The sequence below is a fragment of the Tetrao urogallus genome, assembly GCF_951394365.1.
Source record: "Tetrao urogallus genome assembly, chromosome: 14".
Taxonomy (NCBI): Eukaryota; Metazoa; Chordata; class Aves; order Galliformes; family Phasianidae; genus Tetrao; species Tetrao urogallus.
The window spans coordinates 8,095,819-8,112,321 of record NC_136827.1 but is presented as its reverse complement, the minus strand read 5'-3'; the positions used below and the strand labels follow the sequence as shown (position 1 = coordinate 8,112,321).

General features: G+C 52.2%; 1 protein-coding gene across 1 annotated transcript; it reads right to left on the bottom strand.

The window, feature by feature from the left end:
* Window positions 1-1,889: 1,889 nt before the first annotated feature.
* SH3TC2 (SH3 domain and tetratricopeptide repeats 2) lies at window positions 1,890-15,474 on the bottom strand (the record flags this gene model as incomplete). The annotated part of the gene is made up of 19 exons (XM_079542566.1): window positions 1,890-2,081; window positions 2,774-2,970; window positions 3,593-3,743; window positions 4,272-4,394; window positions 5,567-5,717; window positions 6,857-7,037; window positions 7,151-8,854; window positions 8,947-8,988; window positions 9,234-9,370; window positions 10,174-10,369; window positions 10,878-10,951; window positions 11,543-11,744; window positions 11,839-11,982; window positions 12,306-12,411; window positions 12,600-12,727; window positions 12,943-13,044; window positions 14,235-14,354; window positions 14,998-15,098; window positions 15,425-15,474. The coding sequence occupies 19 exons, from the start codon at window positions 15,472-15,474 to the stop codon at window positions 1,890-1,892; spliced, it is 4,101 nt and encodes a 1,366-aa protein (XP_079398692.1).
* Between the last annotated feature and the right edge of the window lie 1,029 nt (window positions 15,475-16,503).

Below are 16,503 nucleotides of genomic sequence, written 5' to 3'. Positions count from 1 at the left end.
GACCAGTGTCTATAGGATGGACATTGACAGCCCAGCTCCTCCGCCACAGCTCGGATCTGCCTCTGCACCCTGCAGCACCTTGGGTTGCACACCTCCTGTACGATCACTGTGCTCTGCACACACACAGGGCTTCTCCTTGGTGTGCCTAAATGACAGCCAACTCCCAGCCCTGTGTCCCAGGGTGATGGATGTCATGCCAACACACCCAGGAGGAGCAGAGGATGATAACCCCCAGCCCAGCTGCTCCAGGACCTGATCAGGCGAGGTCACCTCTTCTGCCTTAAAGACCCCAAAGCATCTAATTCTCCTTGGCACTTCTCTCCAGGCAAGGAGAGGTCTCCTCTGTGGCTGGAGGAACCCTGGATCCTCAGCCTCCAATGTCTTCAGACACAGGAGCTGGTAAGCACCAAGTTTCACGGTGTTGTTATGATGTTTAATCAGTACTTGCTACCTTGACCTTTCATCTCACCAGGAAAACAGAGCTGCTGTGTCAGCATGAGTGACCAGTTTTGTGCAGAAGAGAGCTGGTGGATGAAGGAGAGGGAAAATGGTGTTTTATGGGATGTTCTCAAGGAGTGAGTCTCCCTTACCCCCAGGCACCACAGAATCATTTGCTGTGATTTAAAGAGCACACATTTGGTTAAAAACAGTGGGCCAGACCTACAATCCCTACATGTTTGACTCCATGGAGGTTAGCTGGTTTAGATCAGCTGAAACACAGACCCTCTATGTTTAAACAAAGCCCTTATTTTTTCACTGGTGCTCAACAGAAAGTGACCTGCCTTTAGTGTAGATCTGTGAGGCCATGGCCCCATGCAGCTGTGCCCCCATGCACAGTTCCTGTCCCACAGTGCTGCACTGCTCAATGCGCCGGCAGCTGAAGCCCTGGGGAAGTAGGACCACAGAGGGTGCTGGGCCAGCAGCCTCGTGGTGACCTCGGGCATCATTTCAGGGTCCACAAAGCCAGTGCTGAGCACCAGATGTGTGCACAGCTGAGCTGCATGCAGCTGTGCAGATTTTGGCCTCTCTGGGTGAGCACCAGGCACCTGATGTGAGCCCATGGAACGAGCCAAAGGGATTCCTTGCACTGCCTCCCCCAAAACCTCACTGTATTTCACGTGGAACAGAGATTTACCTCTTCTGAGCATAGGGCTGAGGTTCTTCAATGGCAGGAACATATGATAAAGAAGCCGTATATTCACTGCACCAGTGACAGATGCTCACAGAGTTTGAAAGGGGAAAATGAAATCAGCGTTTTCAAAGTGCAGCGAGGAAATAAATGTCCTGCGTTCAGCATTTACAAGCAGCGGACCACGTAAGTCAGACGGGGTGCCTTGCAACAGGCCCCTTTGTGAAGCCCCAGCGGGCTGCCAGCCTTCGGTCCGAGCTGCAATCGCGGGGCTCGGTTGCTCCCTGGCGGTGAGCGGCCGCCTCGCTGCCTCCTGGCTGCCTTCCCCTCCCCGCCCCGAACGCTGTGTTTTCCCGTCTCTATCCCTGCCTCCTGCTGTGGGAGGGCGGCTGTGCTTTGTATCACAGTGCGGGGCACACACCCGCACGGAGCAGACAGTACAGAAAACAGCTAGGATAAATAAAGAGCTACTATTCCAGTTAATACACGCTCGGGTCAGAGTCCCAGGTGGAGACGGGCAGCACCTTGTTATCATCCCCATCACACACAGCTGCACTCCTGCTCCAGCACCAGCTGCTGGGGCCTCATCCTGCCCCGCTCTGCCTGCAGTGCCATGCACACATAAATGTGGGCAGGGCCTCAAGTCCCTCATGTGATGGGCACAAGAAACCAAAATGCTGCTGGTGGCAGGACCTCTGCTGATTGCTGCTTCTGGAGAACACGTGGATCATGAGCATCTCATGGTGACAGGTCCATTTGATCAGACAACGTGGCCTCCTTCACTCAGCCACCTGGCCCGGTACGTGGCACAGCCTGGCACGTCCACGGGTCGCTGCAGGGCTCTGGAGATGTTGGCCAGCTTGGCACCAATGAGGCCCTGCAACTCCACATCTCCCAGCTCAATGGCTGCAGCGAGGGCCAGGAGGAAGTAGGCTGCTGCGTCCTGTTCATCCTAACCATAAAGAACAGAGTGTTAGGAAGTAGTTTAATGTGAGGTCATAGGGTGCAAGGATGCTGCAGAAGAGCCCAGTGGTTCTCCAATGGCAGGAATGTATGATAAAGAAGCCATATATTCACTGCCCCAATGACAGATGATCACAGAGTTTGAAAGGGGAAGAGACAGAACCCGATGACTTGAGTGTCGTGGGCTTCAATTGAGTGAAACGGGCTCTGCACAGCCAGTGCAAAGGGTCAGCACATTTCTTCCCACACTGCCTCTCAAAGCCTGGAGATGCCAGCATTGTGTGTACTTATTCTAAAGCTGCCTACAAGGGTGGCTGCTCTGCTGGCAGATGTGGTTTTCCACCTCCAGCCCCCTGTCATAGAATCCTAGAATGACTTGGGTTGGGAGGGAGCTTAAAGCCCATCCACTTCCAACCGCTGCCGTGGGCTGGTTGTCTCTCACCTGATCAGGCTTTGCAGGGCCCCATCCCACCTGGCCCTGAGCACATCCAGGGATGGAGCACTCACAGCTCTGGGCAGCAGTGCCAGTGCCTCACCGCCCTTTGGGTAAAGAATTTCTTCCTAACTCTAACCTGAATTTCCCCTCTTATAGTTTAAAGTCATTTCCCCTTGTCCTATCACCGTTAGACCAAGATCAAGATCTGAAAGCTCAAAGCAGCACCACAGAAAGCGGCTTCCTACCTTCAGCTTGTGCAGGGTCAGGTTGCCAAGGTGGCAATACACCTTGCAGTAGTACAGGGCTTCTCCAGAGCACTGCAGCATGGGGGGATGCAGGGCGAGTGTCTTCAGGTAGCAATCTTCAGCCATCTCATACATCTGCAGAAAATAGTAGACTGTAGCCAGGCGGTGGAATGCAACCAGCTCTTGCAATTGATCTCCTAGAAAAGAGTTGCTGATATAGTCAGCCTGCAGCATGCTCACAAATCATTCCCAGCCCAGCACACCGAGCTGCATTTGATCAACAGCCCTGGGGCATAGATCTCTTCATAAGGAGACACTATGGTTGAAAACAGTCCAAAGAAAACAAAGCCAAGGGCAGGGCTGCTGATACCAATGCAAGACAAGTTGCCCAGGGAGTGTATCATTCAAAAAAGGGATTTCTTGGTGCTGGAAAGTGTTATGACAAGACTGGTTTCATCTCAGACATTTATGCTGGCATAATGCTGGCCATTAGACCTACTTCTGCAGTGGAAAGAGGGTTTATTGGGTTTATTGGAACAGCTAGGGCAAAGAGGAACTGTTGAGTCTCATGCCTTCATCAGACTTCCTGTGCTCTGGTGTAGCAATAGCCCTCTGCCCAGCAGTGCCCCCACTCCTGTGGGACTGTCACACAGCTTAAAAAAGGAAGTGGCCTTAAAGAGATGTTACCCTTAGGATAAGAATAGATCCAGAGCACTTATGAAAGCAGGACTATCTTCCCTGCATGTGCATGCTGCTCTTACCCAAAAGCCAGCCCACTTTGCCAGCAGCTCCGTGTACCCTTGGGTTTGCATCACTCACCCACCCTGATGCTCAGCCTGGCTGCCAGCGTGGCAAACTCCAGCGCCTTCTCATAGCCCTGCAGCCCGATCTGCAGCTCCGTCAGCTTATTGAACAGCCGCAGCTCTGTCTCAATGGCCTGCAGCTTCCTGGCCAAGGGCACTGCACCACCCTGGTAAGAGAACAGTGAGTCTGGTGTGTTCCTGGAGGTATGATTACAGCACTCCCCACAGAAGGGTGGAAGTGCAGCAAGAGATGAATTGAGCCCTTGGTAAGGCAGGCAGACAATGGGGTGGCTGGGTTCTGGGCATCCCAGTTCTAACCCTTAACATGAGTTCGATATCCCAGAGTATGTTCCTCAAAAGCTGAGCCTCTCATCTCTACCTTTCCTTAAGTGCATGAAATTCTGGCTCTGAGCACATACCCAGAATGACCATCCCACATCTGAAGCTGCCAGGATTGGTAATGCACAACCCTGTTCCCACCCTGCACAATGACCTCTGGGGATCTGCAGCTATTGCAAAATGGGTCTGTGCTCTGAATGCCTCCTAGCAACGTTTACGCAGATGCACACTCAGAATTCTGATAATGTCCCTCTCCACCTTCCGCCCCATCCCTCCATCGTGGACACACAGTGCTGCAGCTCCCCATGGTCGTCACCTAGAAGGGACATAAGGAACATGCTCAGAGGGGTCAGTACCCTGTAAAACTCCACTGCTCGATCTCTGTGCCGGCTGCCATTAAAAAAGTTATCGCCTGCTTTTTCATAGAGATCCATGGCCAAGGAGAAGTTCTCAGCTTTCAGAGCAGTCTCAATAGCTGCCTAGAAGGAAAAGGAACTGGAGTGAGACTTGGAAAGGGACATTCACGCACAGATTTTAGAGCGATGAAGTAAACCACATCATCCTGCACTTGAACCTCAATGCTCCAAACAGCACAGACACAGGTTGGCAAGGTGTGTGAGACTGTCATGCTGCATTTGTAAGCAACATGTGAGGGTGGAGCCAAGAGCTACATGTGTCCCTGTGCAGGGTCAGAGTGCCAGACTGACCAGCTGGGGCATCCCGTGAAATCAGGATGAGAGTCAGTGCAGCCACAGCCTGCCTGCTCTGTCATTACAGTGGTGGAGGCAATGTTGAGACTGGCAAGGTGAAGAGATACCAGGACAGGGAAAAGGTAGAGCCAGTGGGATGGGAATGATGGCAGGTACACGAGCTTCTGGGAAGAACAGATATTTGTGCCAATTGTACACCCTGCCATGATGCCATCCTCCAGCCAGAGCATACCCTTTCCATCATTACAATCTGTCAGTGCCACTGACCATGATAGCTCAGTTGCCCAGTCACCAGTTCAGTAATGCCTCCAGGGTAACAGAGTGAGGACCCAAAGCATCCCTTATGCGTGCTCAGACTGGTGATTTTCTGGACCCCAGTTCAGTGCAATGCCAGCAGACCCAGCCAGCCTTCTGCTCAGCTTTCTTTGGGCATGTGGAAGGATTTTGCATCTTTTAATAGAAACTGCTCTTTGAATGATGGAGCTCTAAAATTTTTGTGGAAGCTTTTCCTCTTTGCAGCTCATCTGATAGAATAATGTTGCAGATGGAAAGAAGCCAGTAGCCTTCTGCTCCAAGAAGTCTTCAAGCACTTCCCTGGCACCTCAACCCTCATCTATGTGCATTTCAATGGGAACTCATCACCTGGCACTTTCTTTGACACCCTCTCATCACTTTCTGTCCCAATGAATTCACAAACTTTCACCCAAGAATCCTCTAAAACCCGTGTATGAAAGGAAAGTTAGGACATTTAATTCCAGATAGTGCATGAGTGCTAAGGCAGCAGCTCCTCCTTCCAGCAGCAGGTGTCCTATGCTCATGAGAAGAACTTTCCCTTCCAAGTTTTTGAGCCCCAAATGGCTCCTGCTGAGCCACACAGTTGTGATGGGAATGCAGCACCATTGGTGCTGGGAATGGGATTACTCCAGACACCTCCCTCATACCTGAAAGTACATTTCCACCAGCTCGTCTTCCTGCATGAGATAGTACAGCCTTCCTGCCTGCAGCCAGGCCTCTGCTGCCTTGCCTGTCTCCTCAAGGTCAATGAAGATCCTCAGACTCTGTTTGGTGCAGTCCAGCGACTGTCTCAAAGCCCTGTGATGGTAACAGGTAAGAAAACACTACAGAGGAATCACAGGATGACAGCAACCAGCTGCAGAGCTGCCACCACACCTTCACTTCCCAGCCAACGTCTGCCACCCAGAACCAAATCTGTGACTGTTGTTTGTCCCTTGGTGCTGGCAGAAGGACAGTTCTGTGCCACACATGCAAGGCCAGCTGTCTCCTTCTCAAGCCCAGTGCCATTAGAGGACAAAGGGCAGGCAGCAGGATGAGGTGTTAGGTTGGACATGCTGCTTGCAGAAGGTGGCTGTGGCCAGGGGTGGGGGCAGTGCCCAGGGCATGTTTGCTAGCTTGGTATCTTGCTTGAAACTGTGCTCCAGCTGTCCTTCCAGGGACCTGGGTGCTTTGGAACTGAAATAGCATTGCTCACATGACAGGCGTCTGCTTCCTAAATTCCTTCCCTCTGAACTCACAGTGACCCAGAGCGGGAAGGTGAACGTCCAGTTAGTGACAGCCCCTGCCCACTTATCCTTCTGGGACACAGGGGCCAGCCCTCCACTGTTTGACATGTCTGCCTTGAAAAACTGAAGAAAGTCTGTGATTTATCCACATCTTCTTCCTCCCTTCTGCCTAAACTAATCCATCACCTGCATGTGTCAAACAGGAGATTGAAAGGTGAGCTGATACGAGGTCTGAAGTGTATTCTTGGGGAAAATATTCTAGTAGCAATAGGAAGGGCAAGCTCAGTGGCTGGAGGCTGAAGCCAGGGTTATTTAAATAACAGATAAGGAGTCTATTTTTACTAGTGAGAGGTGATTAATCACTGGGATAAGCCTCCAAAGGAAGTGATGAATTCCCTGTCACTAGGTCCCCTCTGAAGAAGGCTGGATGTCTCTCCGGAAAGCTATGTTTGGCCATCCCCCAGTTTTATCCCAGCTAGCAGCACAGCATTTGCTGGCTGTCCCTGCAATCTGGCTGACATTGAGCTCTTCCTGAAGAGCACAGGGAAGCTCCCAGATCTCAGCCACTCACCACCCACCACCTGCGAGCACCCCACCTCCCTGCAGGGACTCTGCTGTGAACACCATGGAAAAGCCACTGCTTTTGCATGGATGAGCGGAGACCCCTCTCTAACAGCATCTGCACAGGAAACAGCCACGCTCAGGACTTACTCAGGGGTGCCCAAAGCCTGATAGAGTTGGCTGAGGGTCTGCCGGACATTGCCTTCTAGCTCTCTGTCCTGGAGTTTCTGTGCCAAGGAGACCCGGTGCTCGTGGTAGGTAATGCAGGCCTGGAGGCTGGGGCACACTTGGCTGTAGAAATGGCAGAGTGCCTCAGTGACATGAAGCTGACCTGCATGGTAGAGGGAAGGGAAAGAGACAACTCAAAGGGCTGTGTTGGAGATCTGATGGAGTTCTGCACTGAGTCGAGCACTGCCCCATCCCTGCCAGAAAAGCTGTACTCACTCCTCATGTTGTGCCACTTCAGGGCAAAAACCAACGCAAGTTCATAACAGAGCTTGCCATCTTCCATCCTCCGCCTGCTGACCATGGCCTGTGCCAGCCACAGCAGCACATGCACCGACTCCAGCTCCAGCTCCTCGCTGCCCTGCAGCTCAGCATACAGCTGGGCAGCCTGCAGCAGGTAGAGCTCAGACAGCTGACTCGCCCCACACGACTGGCTCAGCCGCCCCAGGTTGGCCAGGGCAATAGCCTGATTCCTCTTGTTCCCAGTCTCCTTGGCTTTGTGCAGTGCCCGGATGTAGTTCTCTGTGGCCTCCTGCACCTGCCCTGCTCCTCTGAGGGCAATGGCGAGGAGGTTATGCACCGCTCCACCTTGAGTCACACTGTCTGTCCCGTGCAGGGAATGTAGGAGCTGCCCCATGATGTCTGTGGCCGGGCCTGGTTGGCTGCTCAGAAGGTACATCCACCCCAAAGAGAGGGAGGACTCAAAAGCCTCCTCCTCACCTATCAGCCTGCTGAAGACCACAGCCTGGGCTGCATAGCACACCGCCCCGTCCAGCACACCGTGCTGGAGGTACATCCGGGACAAAACAGTGCACAGAGTCCTCTGGGTGGTCACTGCTCTGCTCTCACAGGAGAAGTGCAGTGCTTGCTTGAGGTAGGAACACATCAAGGCTGGGATGCTGCTCCTCTCCAGCTGGCTTCCCAGGAGCTTGGACACATTTTGGAGGATGAAGCCAGCTTTCCAAATGGGCGTTGGTGCCCCTTTGATGCCACTGGGAACAAAAGACCTGGCAGATGCCAGTGCAATGTTTGGCAAGTACTTCTTGTCATACAGATAGCTCAGAATGGGGGTGGCATCCAGCGGCACAGCACTGGCGTCCAGGCTGAGTGAAGTGGTGCAGAGACATTGAAGGTGCTCAATAAAGGGCAGTACTTCATCATTTTTTCCCAGCTGGAGGAAGAGCTTGACAATAAGGAAGCAGACCCGTGCTTCCAGAGGAGTGTTCCCCACAGCAATGGCCTCCCTCAGAACGTACATCATGACCCTCAGCTCGTGCTCAGAGCTGAAGGAGCGGCCGGGCAAGCAGACAAGCAAGGCCACCATTTTTCCCAGCAAGGAGAAGAACTTGCTCTTCATGTTCTGTTTCAGGTAGATGGAAGCAAGGTTCACGTGCAAGGCAGCCAGCAGGGGCAGGTCCCCAAGGCCCCTGCCCAGGGTGCTCATGGCTTCCTCAAAATAGACTCGAGCCTGGGAGAACTTGACTTTTTTCATACAGAGCTTACCCAAGAGGAAACAGAGCCTGACATGGGCCCAAACTGAATGAGTCCTCTTGGCCCAGTTCCTAGATGTCTCAAGGTACAAGACCAGTTCATCCTCATCAGAGAAACCATAAAAAGTGGAGTTGAGAAAGGAGAAACTGAGATCATAGAGGCTTTGATAACAGAGCATATAACTGTCTTGGTTAAGGAAGGTCAGTATGGGTTCAAAGACATCAGCATCTTCCATGTGTCCAGCATTCAGGTCAATGAAGAACTTGGGATCATCAAAATCATTCAGCTTGTCCAGGAGAACATCTTCCCATGTAGCAGGGGCTGACTCACTCCCTGGGCTGGACTGCTCCGAGGTGCTAGCTGTGACCAAGCTGTTTATCTCCTCCCAGGACTGGAGCAACTGAGTGTCCTTACAGCCATGGAGAACAGCCTCTGGAAGGAGATAGGAAAACTACAGTGGGACACTTCTCCGTGTCAGAATTCACTCTCTGGCATCACTGTAAAGGCATTCTCCATACACTCACCTGATGGCGCTTTCGGGAACATGGCTGTGGGTTCAAAACCATCTACACAAAGAGACAAAACAAACAGCCCATAGGCTTGATTAGTGTCAGTGTGCAGACACAGCACTCAAACCTGCCCCAGACCCATGTCTCAGAGAGCAGGGTCACTTCTGGCCACAGACACCACTACAGTTTTAGCCCCTTCATATTCTGGAGTTTGGCTTAGTGCACAACCATGGAGAAAAGGCAGGAAATAGAGCTGTGCTTTCCATGGGAGCAGTGGAGCTAAGTAAGGAGAGGGAACTCACCCAGGCGGTACACAGAAGTGATGTCAGTGCGTGCCAGCTCTCCGAGGAGGGTGGCAAAGTGCTGCTCACCACCGTTGCAGGGGATGCGCAGGAGGGGCAAGTTTTCTTCTTCACTCAGAAACACCAATCCCTTTTCTCTAGGTTAAGGTGTGTAATATGGAAAAACAGTCAGTGTCTCTGCTGTTCTGTAGTGTTAGAGAAAATTGCCTGAGATTTATCTTGAGTGAACCTGACCCAGGAAAGCCCAACAGAAGCAGACAGACCTAGCAACAGCTTAAGAACTCCTTAAGAACTCCATTCTTCCATATGTAGTCTTGGAAGAGAAGCCTTTTTGGATGGGTATTGAACTGGAGGTGTCTTTAAGCCAGCAACAAAGACAGCTGTTGTGTCCTAAGAGTGCAGTTGCCAGCCATGCTCCTCAGATAGTCCTTGTCCCTGTCCCTAGCCTGGCATTCAGTTCTGTTCAGTGAGGAACTGTGCCAGTAGATGCACCCCACAGAAGGCAAGGGGGCAGAAGGAAGCAAAGAAAAATTCTGTTTTCTGAGCAATTATCAGAGCCCCCATCCTTGCCAGACTCACAGCCCCTCAGAGAAAAGCTACTACGACAAGAACATTTCTGGTTGAGACTGTGAAGCCAGCTCATCTGGTACACAGATGTCCTGGGCTGCCTTATCCAGCTCTAACCCAGAGCCAGACCTTTTTCCTCTCCAAGAATCACCTGAAGCAAGTGAAATATGATGGCTTTGTCTGGGCAGAGACTCCTGCAGCCTGTTGGCAGAACAGCCTGGGTGAGGCTTCTGGACAGGCCTCACGTGGATCCTCTACAAAGTCTTTGCAAAGCAAACTACCTGCCCTGGACTCTCATAGCCTCGAGCTGGGACTCGGAGTTGACCCATCTTTTCCACCCAACTTGAAATTCAGATAGCAACAGTAAACTTACAGAGATTCACAAGCCTCAGCATTTACGGATCGCACTGGGACAAAGCCGATGTTCCCATTGCTTAAAGATCTGCCCACAAACCACGGGAGTCCTGGGAGGAGGAAGCCAATGACTTCTATGCTGTCTCCCTTGGAGAAACTCAGTTCATCCCATGCTGCTCCTCTGTGATCCACTGTGGCTGTGCACTTGCCTTTGACTGGGAAACAAAAGCGAACAATGGCATTTCATTGTGAGGATCACTGTTAAAACTTCCTTGCTCAAAAAGACTTAGGTGAAAAGAGCATGATGTCATCTTGAGAAGACTGCCTCTCTGTTCCCCAAGATTTGTTGTGCTCTCAGGCTCAGACCTCTACAGTTTCTTCTTGAGAAAAAATATTTTGATAAAATATACAGAAGGCATAGGTAAAACCCCACAAAGCCAAAGAGTAAAACCTCTGGGAGCTGCACTAGTGAAGGCAGCTGGAAAAATGAAGTTGCTGTAGTTTCACAGGAGATGGACTGTCAACTTTCTGCTAGGAGTGAAATCCTTAACAGTGCAAATGTCTAGGAGAATCTGAGGATGCAATACTCCCATGCAGCACCTCACAACGTGGTGCCATTGTCAGATCAAGAGATGGACCCTTTGCATTTCGGACCAAACCCAGGTCTTTATGAGCCATGTCCATCCCTGGGAAGGGCAGCCACCCTACATGGTTATCACTCACCAATCGGCTGAGAGGTTGACTCGCTGATCTCCTTGGAGATGCCAAAACTCATGGCGTAATTCCTCAGGAACCACCTGTAAGGTAAAAGGGAACCTTGCTGATCCTCTCCAAGCAGCCTTCAAGCCACTCCCAGGGATGGTCTCACACAAGCAGAGCAGATGGAAAGTACTGCCAGTCCAGCCATGCCTTGCCATGGTGGTATGGGGCATGGAGGGCAGCTCGCATCTCCCATGTGCAGCTTCACACCTTGTGGAAAGTATAGGATGATTTTGCCAGCCCATAAGGAGGATTTCACCAGTAAAAGTATAAGATCTGTGCATATCTTCATGACTCAGCCAGGTGTGCAACATCAGGCCACATTTTGACCGGCATTACTTAAGATTCGGGATGTTTTTTAGTTATCACAAGTAATCCTGTGTATGACCTAAATCAATACTATACAAGAATGGTACCTGAACTAAGTCCTTGCTCTACCCCAATAACAGAACCTGAACTGGTTCCGGTCATCTCAATGCATAGTGCATATTCTCAAGGTTATAGGGCTCTTGCCCGATGCCAGAGGTAAGAGCAGCTCCTCTGTTGTCCTGATTTGGTGTTAGCTGTGAGTCGGGAATGGATGCTTGGCTTGAGCACCATTGATTGCCTGTCTTACTACTTCTACTTACTGGTAGAATGGGTGAGGTACTGGCTCTAGGGCAGTCACAGGCACCAGGCCTCGTTGGCCTGTCAGCAAGGACATCCCTTCCCATTTGGACTCCTCTCCAATGTTCTTCACATGGACCAGCTCATTCCTGCAGAACTGCAGGCCTTCCTCTCCCTCCCTTTCTGGCTGGCATGCACCAGGCACTGCTCTGGAAAAAAAGTGACCTGTGGATAGAAAGAGTCATGGCCAGGTCAGTGGCATTGGTGCAAGGCAGAGCCCAGAAGAGGGCTACGCCACAGCCCTGCAATCCCTCCTCACCTTCCTGGAGCAGCAGACCCAGATATATGGTGGCCAAGCGATTTTCATCCATGGACACTCTGATTTCCGTGTCCTCCACCAGTGCACAGTTCAGCCAGTACTCCTGCTCAAAGAGAAGCTGCTCCAAGCAGCGGCCTACATAGCCTAAAAACAGAGGGGAAGCAGCATCAGCACCCTGCTTTGCTGGGCAGCACAAGCTGCTCTTCGGGTGTCTCCCAGTCTGCCACTTGCAACAGAGGTGCAATAGAGGAATTACCCAAAATACAACCTCCCAAATCTTTATCACTGTTCCAGAGGGTGGTTTTGTGAATCTGTGCATGAATACCAAGGCCCTTTGATTAACATTCCTTTCACTTTAAGCTCTTCTCTCTGTTACACTGCGTTTATTTGTTGTCACAGAATACCTTCTCCAAAAAGGCTCTTCACACTTTTTTTTTTTTGTATCCACCCCACCTTGAAAACATTACCTAAAGTTAAATATGTGGAAAACTTCCACACTTCTTCCAGGGTTTTGAAGGTGAGAAGGAACCGATCTTCCTGCGCCTGTATGCACAGCAGCCTGGCTGATAGCTCCTACATGGAGACAAAGCAAGACTGAAGGGCTGGGAGTTGAACATGGGGTCTTCTTTGGCAGTGTGGCAAGAAAATTAGACCCCAGGGTGTAGAAGCACACGCTGGGGAACTTCCCAGTGGGTTGGGTGTCCCATCACACATCCATGCCATCAGGCCAGGAGTCCCCCTGTGCCGTGCTCTTCTCCTACCTTGAACAGAGCACAGACATGTCTGTCGTCACTCTCCAAGGCCCACAGCTTCCTTCTGGCTGCTTCCTGCAGCTGGGCATTGGGGCACCGTGAGGAGCGGCTCTCAATGGAGAAGAAGAGTGAGATCTCTTGAAAAAGAAATGTACAGGATTAGAGGGGAGGAGGAACTCCATGCAATACATCAGCATCATCAGGGCTCAGCCTGAGGTAGCGTGAACCAATCCCATCCTCCTCATCCAGACACATGGATGAGGAACTCAAGGGGTGACTGTGCTTGGTTAGCACAGTGCTAGGCTGCTTTAAGTTGCTGGAGATATCGGTGATGCTGAAGGCAGCACCTTACCTGGCGGAAAGCCCTCCCCAGCTGCCAGCAGCACTGAGGAGGGCTCTGGGGAGCCTTCTGCTGCCTCAGCTGGGCTGCTTGGCTCTGACGCTCCTGCCTTGCCTACACAGGAACACAGAAAAGCCACTGTCAAGTTTTGTGGTGTAATCTTGGACATTGTGCCTAAACATAACACCTGAAAGCAAAGTCCATGGGCCATGCTGCATGTCTGGCTGGGGAACTGCATGAATCCGGCATCACCCTAAAGTGATGCTTGGGGCTGGATGCAACATTGCTGTGTGCTACCTACATGATAGCTGTGAGCTTGCTCCTTCCCAGAGATGGACTGGCCTTGGGGTAAGGACTTTCCCTCCTTGCTCTAGGGACAGGTCCTCCCAGGGCAGATCTGGTGATCTCATAGCAGAGAGGTTTTTTGAAGATCTCCCACAGCACAGGAGGGCCAAGAACTTTCAGACTCTGCTCATCAGACAGTCAAAATGTCTGATGTCAAAATTCTCTCCTGCCTGCTCTGGTTGGTATCTGAAATCCAAGCTGCCTTCTCTCTGCTTCACACATCATCAACTATTGCCACAGACGATTCAGGAGAGGAAACTTTAGCTGGTATTTATGTTAATGATGGCTGTGGCATGTAAAAATCCATCTCACCTTTCCACAGCTGTATTGGCTGTGGAGGGGTAACAAGATTGAAAAGCAGTTATTGTCAGCAATCAGACAGAGCTCACTAGACAAACATACCCAGAGATCTGAACTGGGCAATGGTTAGTGGGCAATACTGGAGGTAGGGGGACAGTTGGATTAGATGATCTTAGAGGTCTTTTTCAACCTTAATGATTCTATGATTCTATCTGGAGCTGGAACAGTGCAGTGACTTTTCTAAATCACTTTTGTCACCATATTCTATAGTCTTTATTATTTAGCCAGCTTTGCTAGGCAGTCAAATAAACTGTTATTTCCACAATAGAATTATAATCCTTACATATAGTCAACAGCAAAGAATGGCCCAAGGCTGGACATGCGATTAACGGGCTTTTCTTTGAAAGAAAATCCTCTACATTTCTCAACAGCTGATGTGAGAGCTCTTAACAAAGGACTTCATCCAGGAACTCCTTCCCCCCAACCCCGCCCCTGCATGGGGAAATGGAGGCTGGGAAGCAAAAGGAGACGGAGGCAGAGCTGAAACAGAGTGCCTGCTGCCAGGGCTGGGCTGTGCCTCCTTCCCACGTCCCTCCCTTCCCCTCAGCCCACGGCCCAGCAGCCCCTCAGCATGGTTCTTCCTTCCCTAGGACAGGTACCTGATGCCATGGTCTTCTCCCACCACCATCGTCCCCGGCGCTCGGCTGCGCTGTGCTGCAGGCGGTCCCAGTGTGGCAGGAGCAGGGGCGAGCGGGGACAGCAGGACTCACACTCCTCAGCTGGGGGAGAGGAGCAGTGCAGAGAGGCATTTAGACCCCGGGTGGGATGCTCCCAGCCCAAGGGCTCTCGTGGCATCTGAGAGGCAGCCGAGGTGAAGGAGGGGGCAGGTGGGGCACTGCTCATGCTGGCACTGCCAGCGGTGCAACCAGGCATACTGGGGCTCCCCACTGAGCAGGCCAAATGGACAGAGCAAGGGCTCCCGTGGGTGAGAGGAGAAGTGGGTTTGCTCCCAGCGGTGCTGGCTGCTGCTTCAGTGGTTATTTTCATTTGGGCCCGACTCAGAAAGGGAACTAGCGAATTTTTCAAGAGACCAATTGAAACTGCTGGTGGAGAGTTGTTCCTAGTTGTGCTATTGACTCATTTACCTCCCAAGTGCTGAAATATTTTGCAATATGGGGCAGGAAGCAGCCCCAGCCCCAGCTGAGAGTGTTTCCAGGCTCTCCGACCCCTCTCCTGGCGCTCCCTGGCTCTCCCTGCATTGCCAGCCTCCTGCAGCACCCCAGGGCCCTGCAAGCCTTCCAAACAAAGGAAGCCAGCACTCAGCAATGAGACCTCCCCAGCAGCACCAGCAGCATGACACCCCTATGTCCCACAGACCCACTTGAACAGAGCAGGTCTGTGGCCTCCCAACAGATAGCTTACCTGTGCACCCCAGGGCCAGGTCCTGGTGCCAAGGGGCCCCCAAGCAGCAGCCCATGTGTCCAGCATCGCCACCAGCCCCAAGCCGGCAGGCTGCTGCTGTGCTGCCAGAGGAAGCGAGCCTCTCACCACCAGCTCTACTGCAGCTCAGCCCATCCACAATGTACAATGGGCTTTCAGAGCGGGCCCTGTGTGCCAGCAAGGCGGGGGCCGGGCACATCCCACCGGCCAGCATCACTGCCCCACTGTTGCCCCAGGCTGTGCTCTCACCCTCGCCTTTGGGCGCCTGTCACCAGGCCCACGTGGCACATTCCTCTCGTTCCTCCTGCTGGAGCACCAAGCTTCAGCCTGACTATCGGGAGATCTGCAGCCCCGATCTTCCCCCAGTCCAAAGCACCCCACTCCCAGTGCCGCTGCAAGCACCCCTCACCTGCTGGCACCACCTGCAGCTCCTCCAGTGCCCTCCATCCACTCCTGCATTGCCTTCAGCTCATGGGCAGAGCTATGGCCCAGCGAGCCGCCCGTCTCCGCAACACAAAGAGCCGGCTCGCTCAGGGCTGGCGGGGCTGGTCTGTGGATCAGCAGAGCTGTCTGAACCCCAGCATGAACCCAGGAGGACTGATCAGATGGCTGCGCACTCTCTGGGCTGCCCGTGGTGGATTCTGGCTCTTTGCTCACATGCTCTGACCCTCCCCAGGCTACAACAGTAGGACCCGCTGGGTGGCCTCAGTGTGCTACACGTGGCAGAGGTGTGCAAAGCATCCCTGGGAAAGGTCAACACAGCCCCTGCATGAAAGAAAAAAAACACCACAAAAGAAACTCTAGGGAGACAAATCACAGGTAGACTGGGCTTCTAAGAATGCACTTTTCCTTTAGGAAGGGGCTGACTGCCACCACGGCAATGCCTTGCTTGCCGTGCAGCACCAAAACATTAGAACTGCCACCCATCCTTCTCACCCTCCCTGCTGCAGCCCTCAGTGCGAGTGCCAAACACCACTGTTATTTCCCAGCATGCCAACACTGAACTGATCCTTCCAGTGCAGAGGAGAACCGGCGCGAAGGTGAGCAGCTGGGACACACTCTGCCCCTGGCAAGGAGGCCGCCTGCTCCCACTGAACCATGTCCCAGAAAGCTCCGGATTTAGAAAATTCCTGCAGTCGACCTAGAGATGCACTGACACTGTGAGGGCTGAAGGAGGAACTGAGCTCCCAGCAAGGCTCCCAAAGCACCCAGGTTGCACACGCACAGCCCAAGTCTGTGCAATGCCAGGCACAGCTTTGCAATGAGGTTCTGCTGGTTTGGGGCTGCATCGAGGCATCTCTTTTCTAACAATCTTGTTGCTTCACACAGGGTGCTGTTTGTTTTAGCAATATCTATTTATAAATTGCTGTCAAGTCCTTCTGCATGGAGGACAATACTGAAACAAAGATGTTTCATTTGTTGTTTTGAAATCTCTGTGCTTTTATCTAGACAACTTAGGGACCAAACCCACCCCTCTACAGGTAAAAA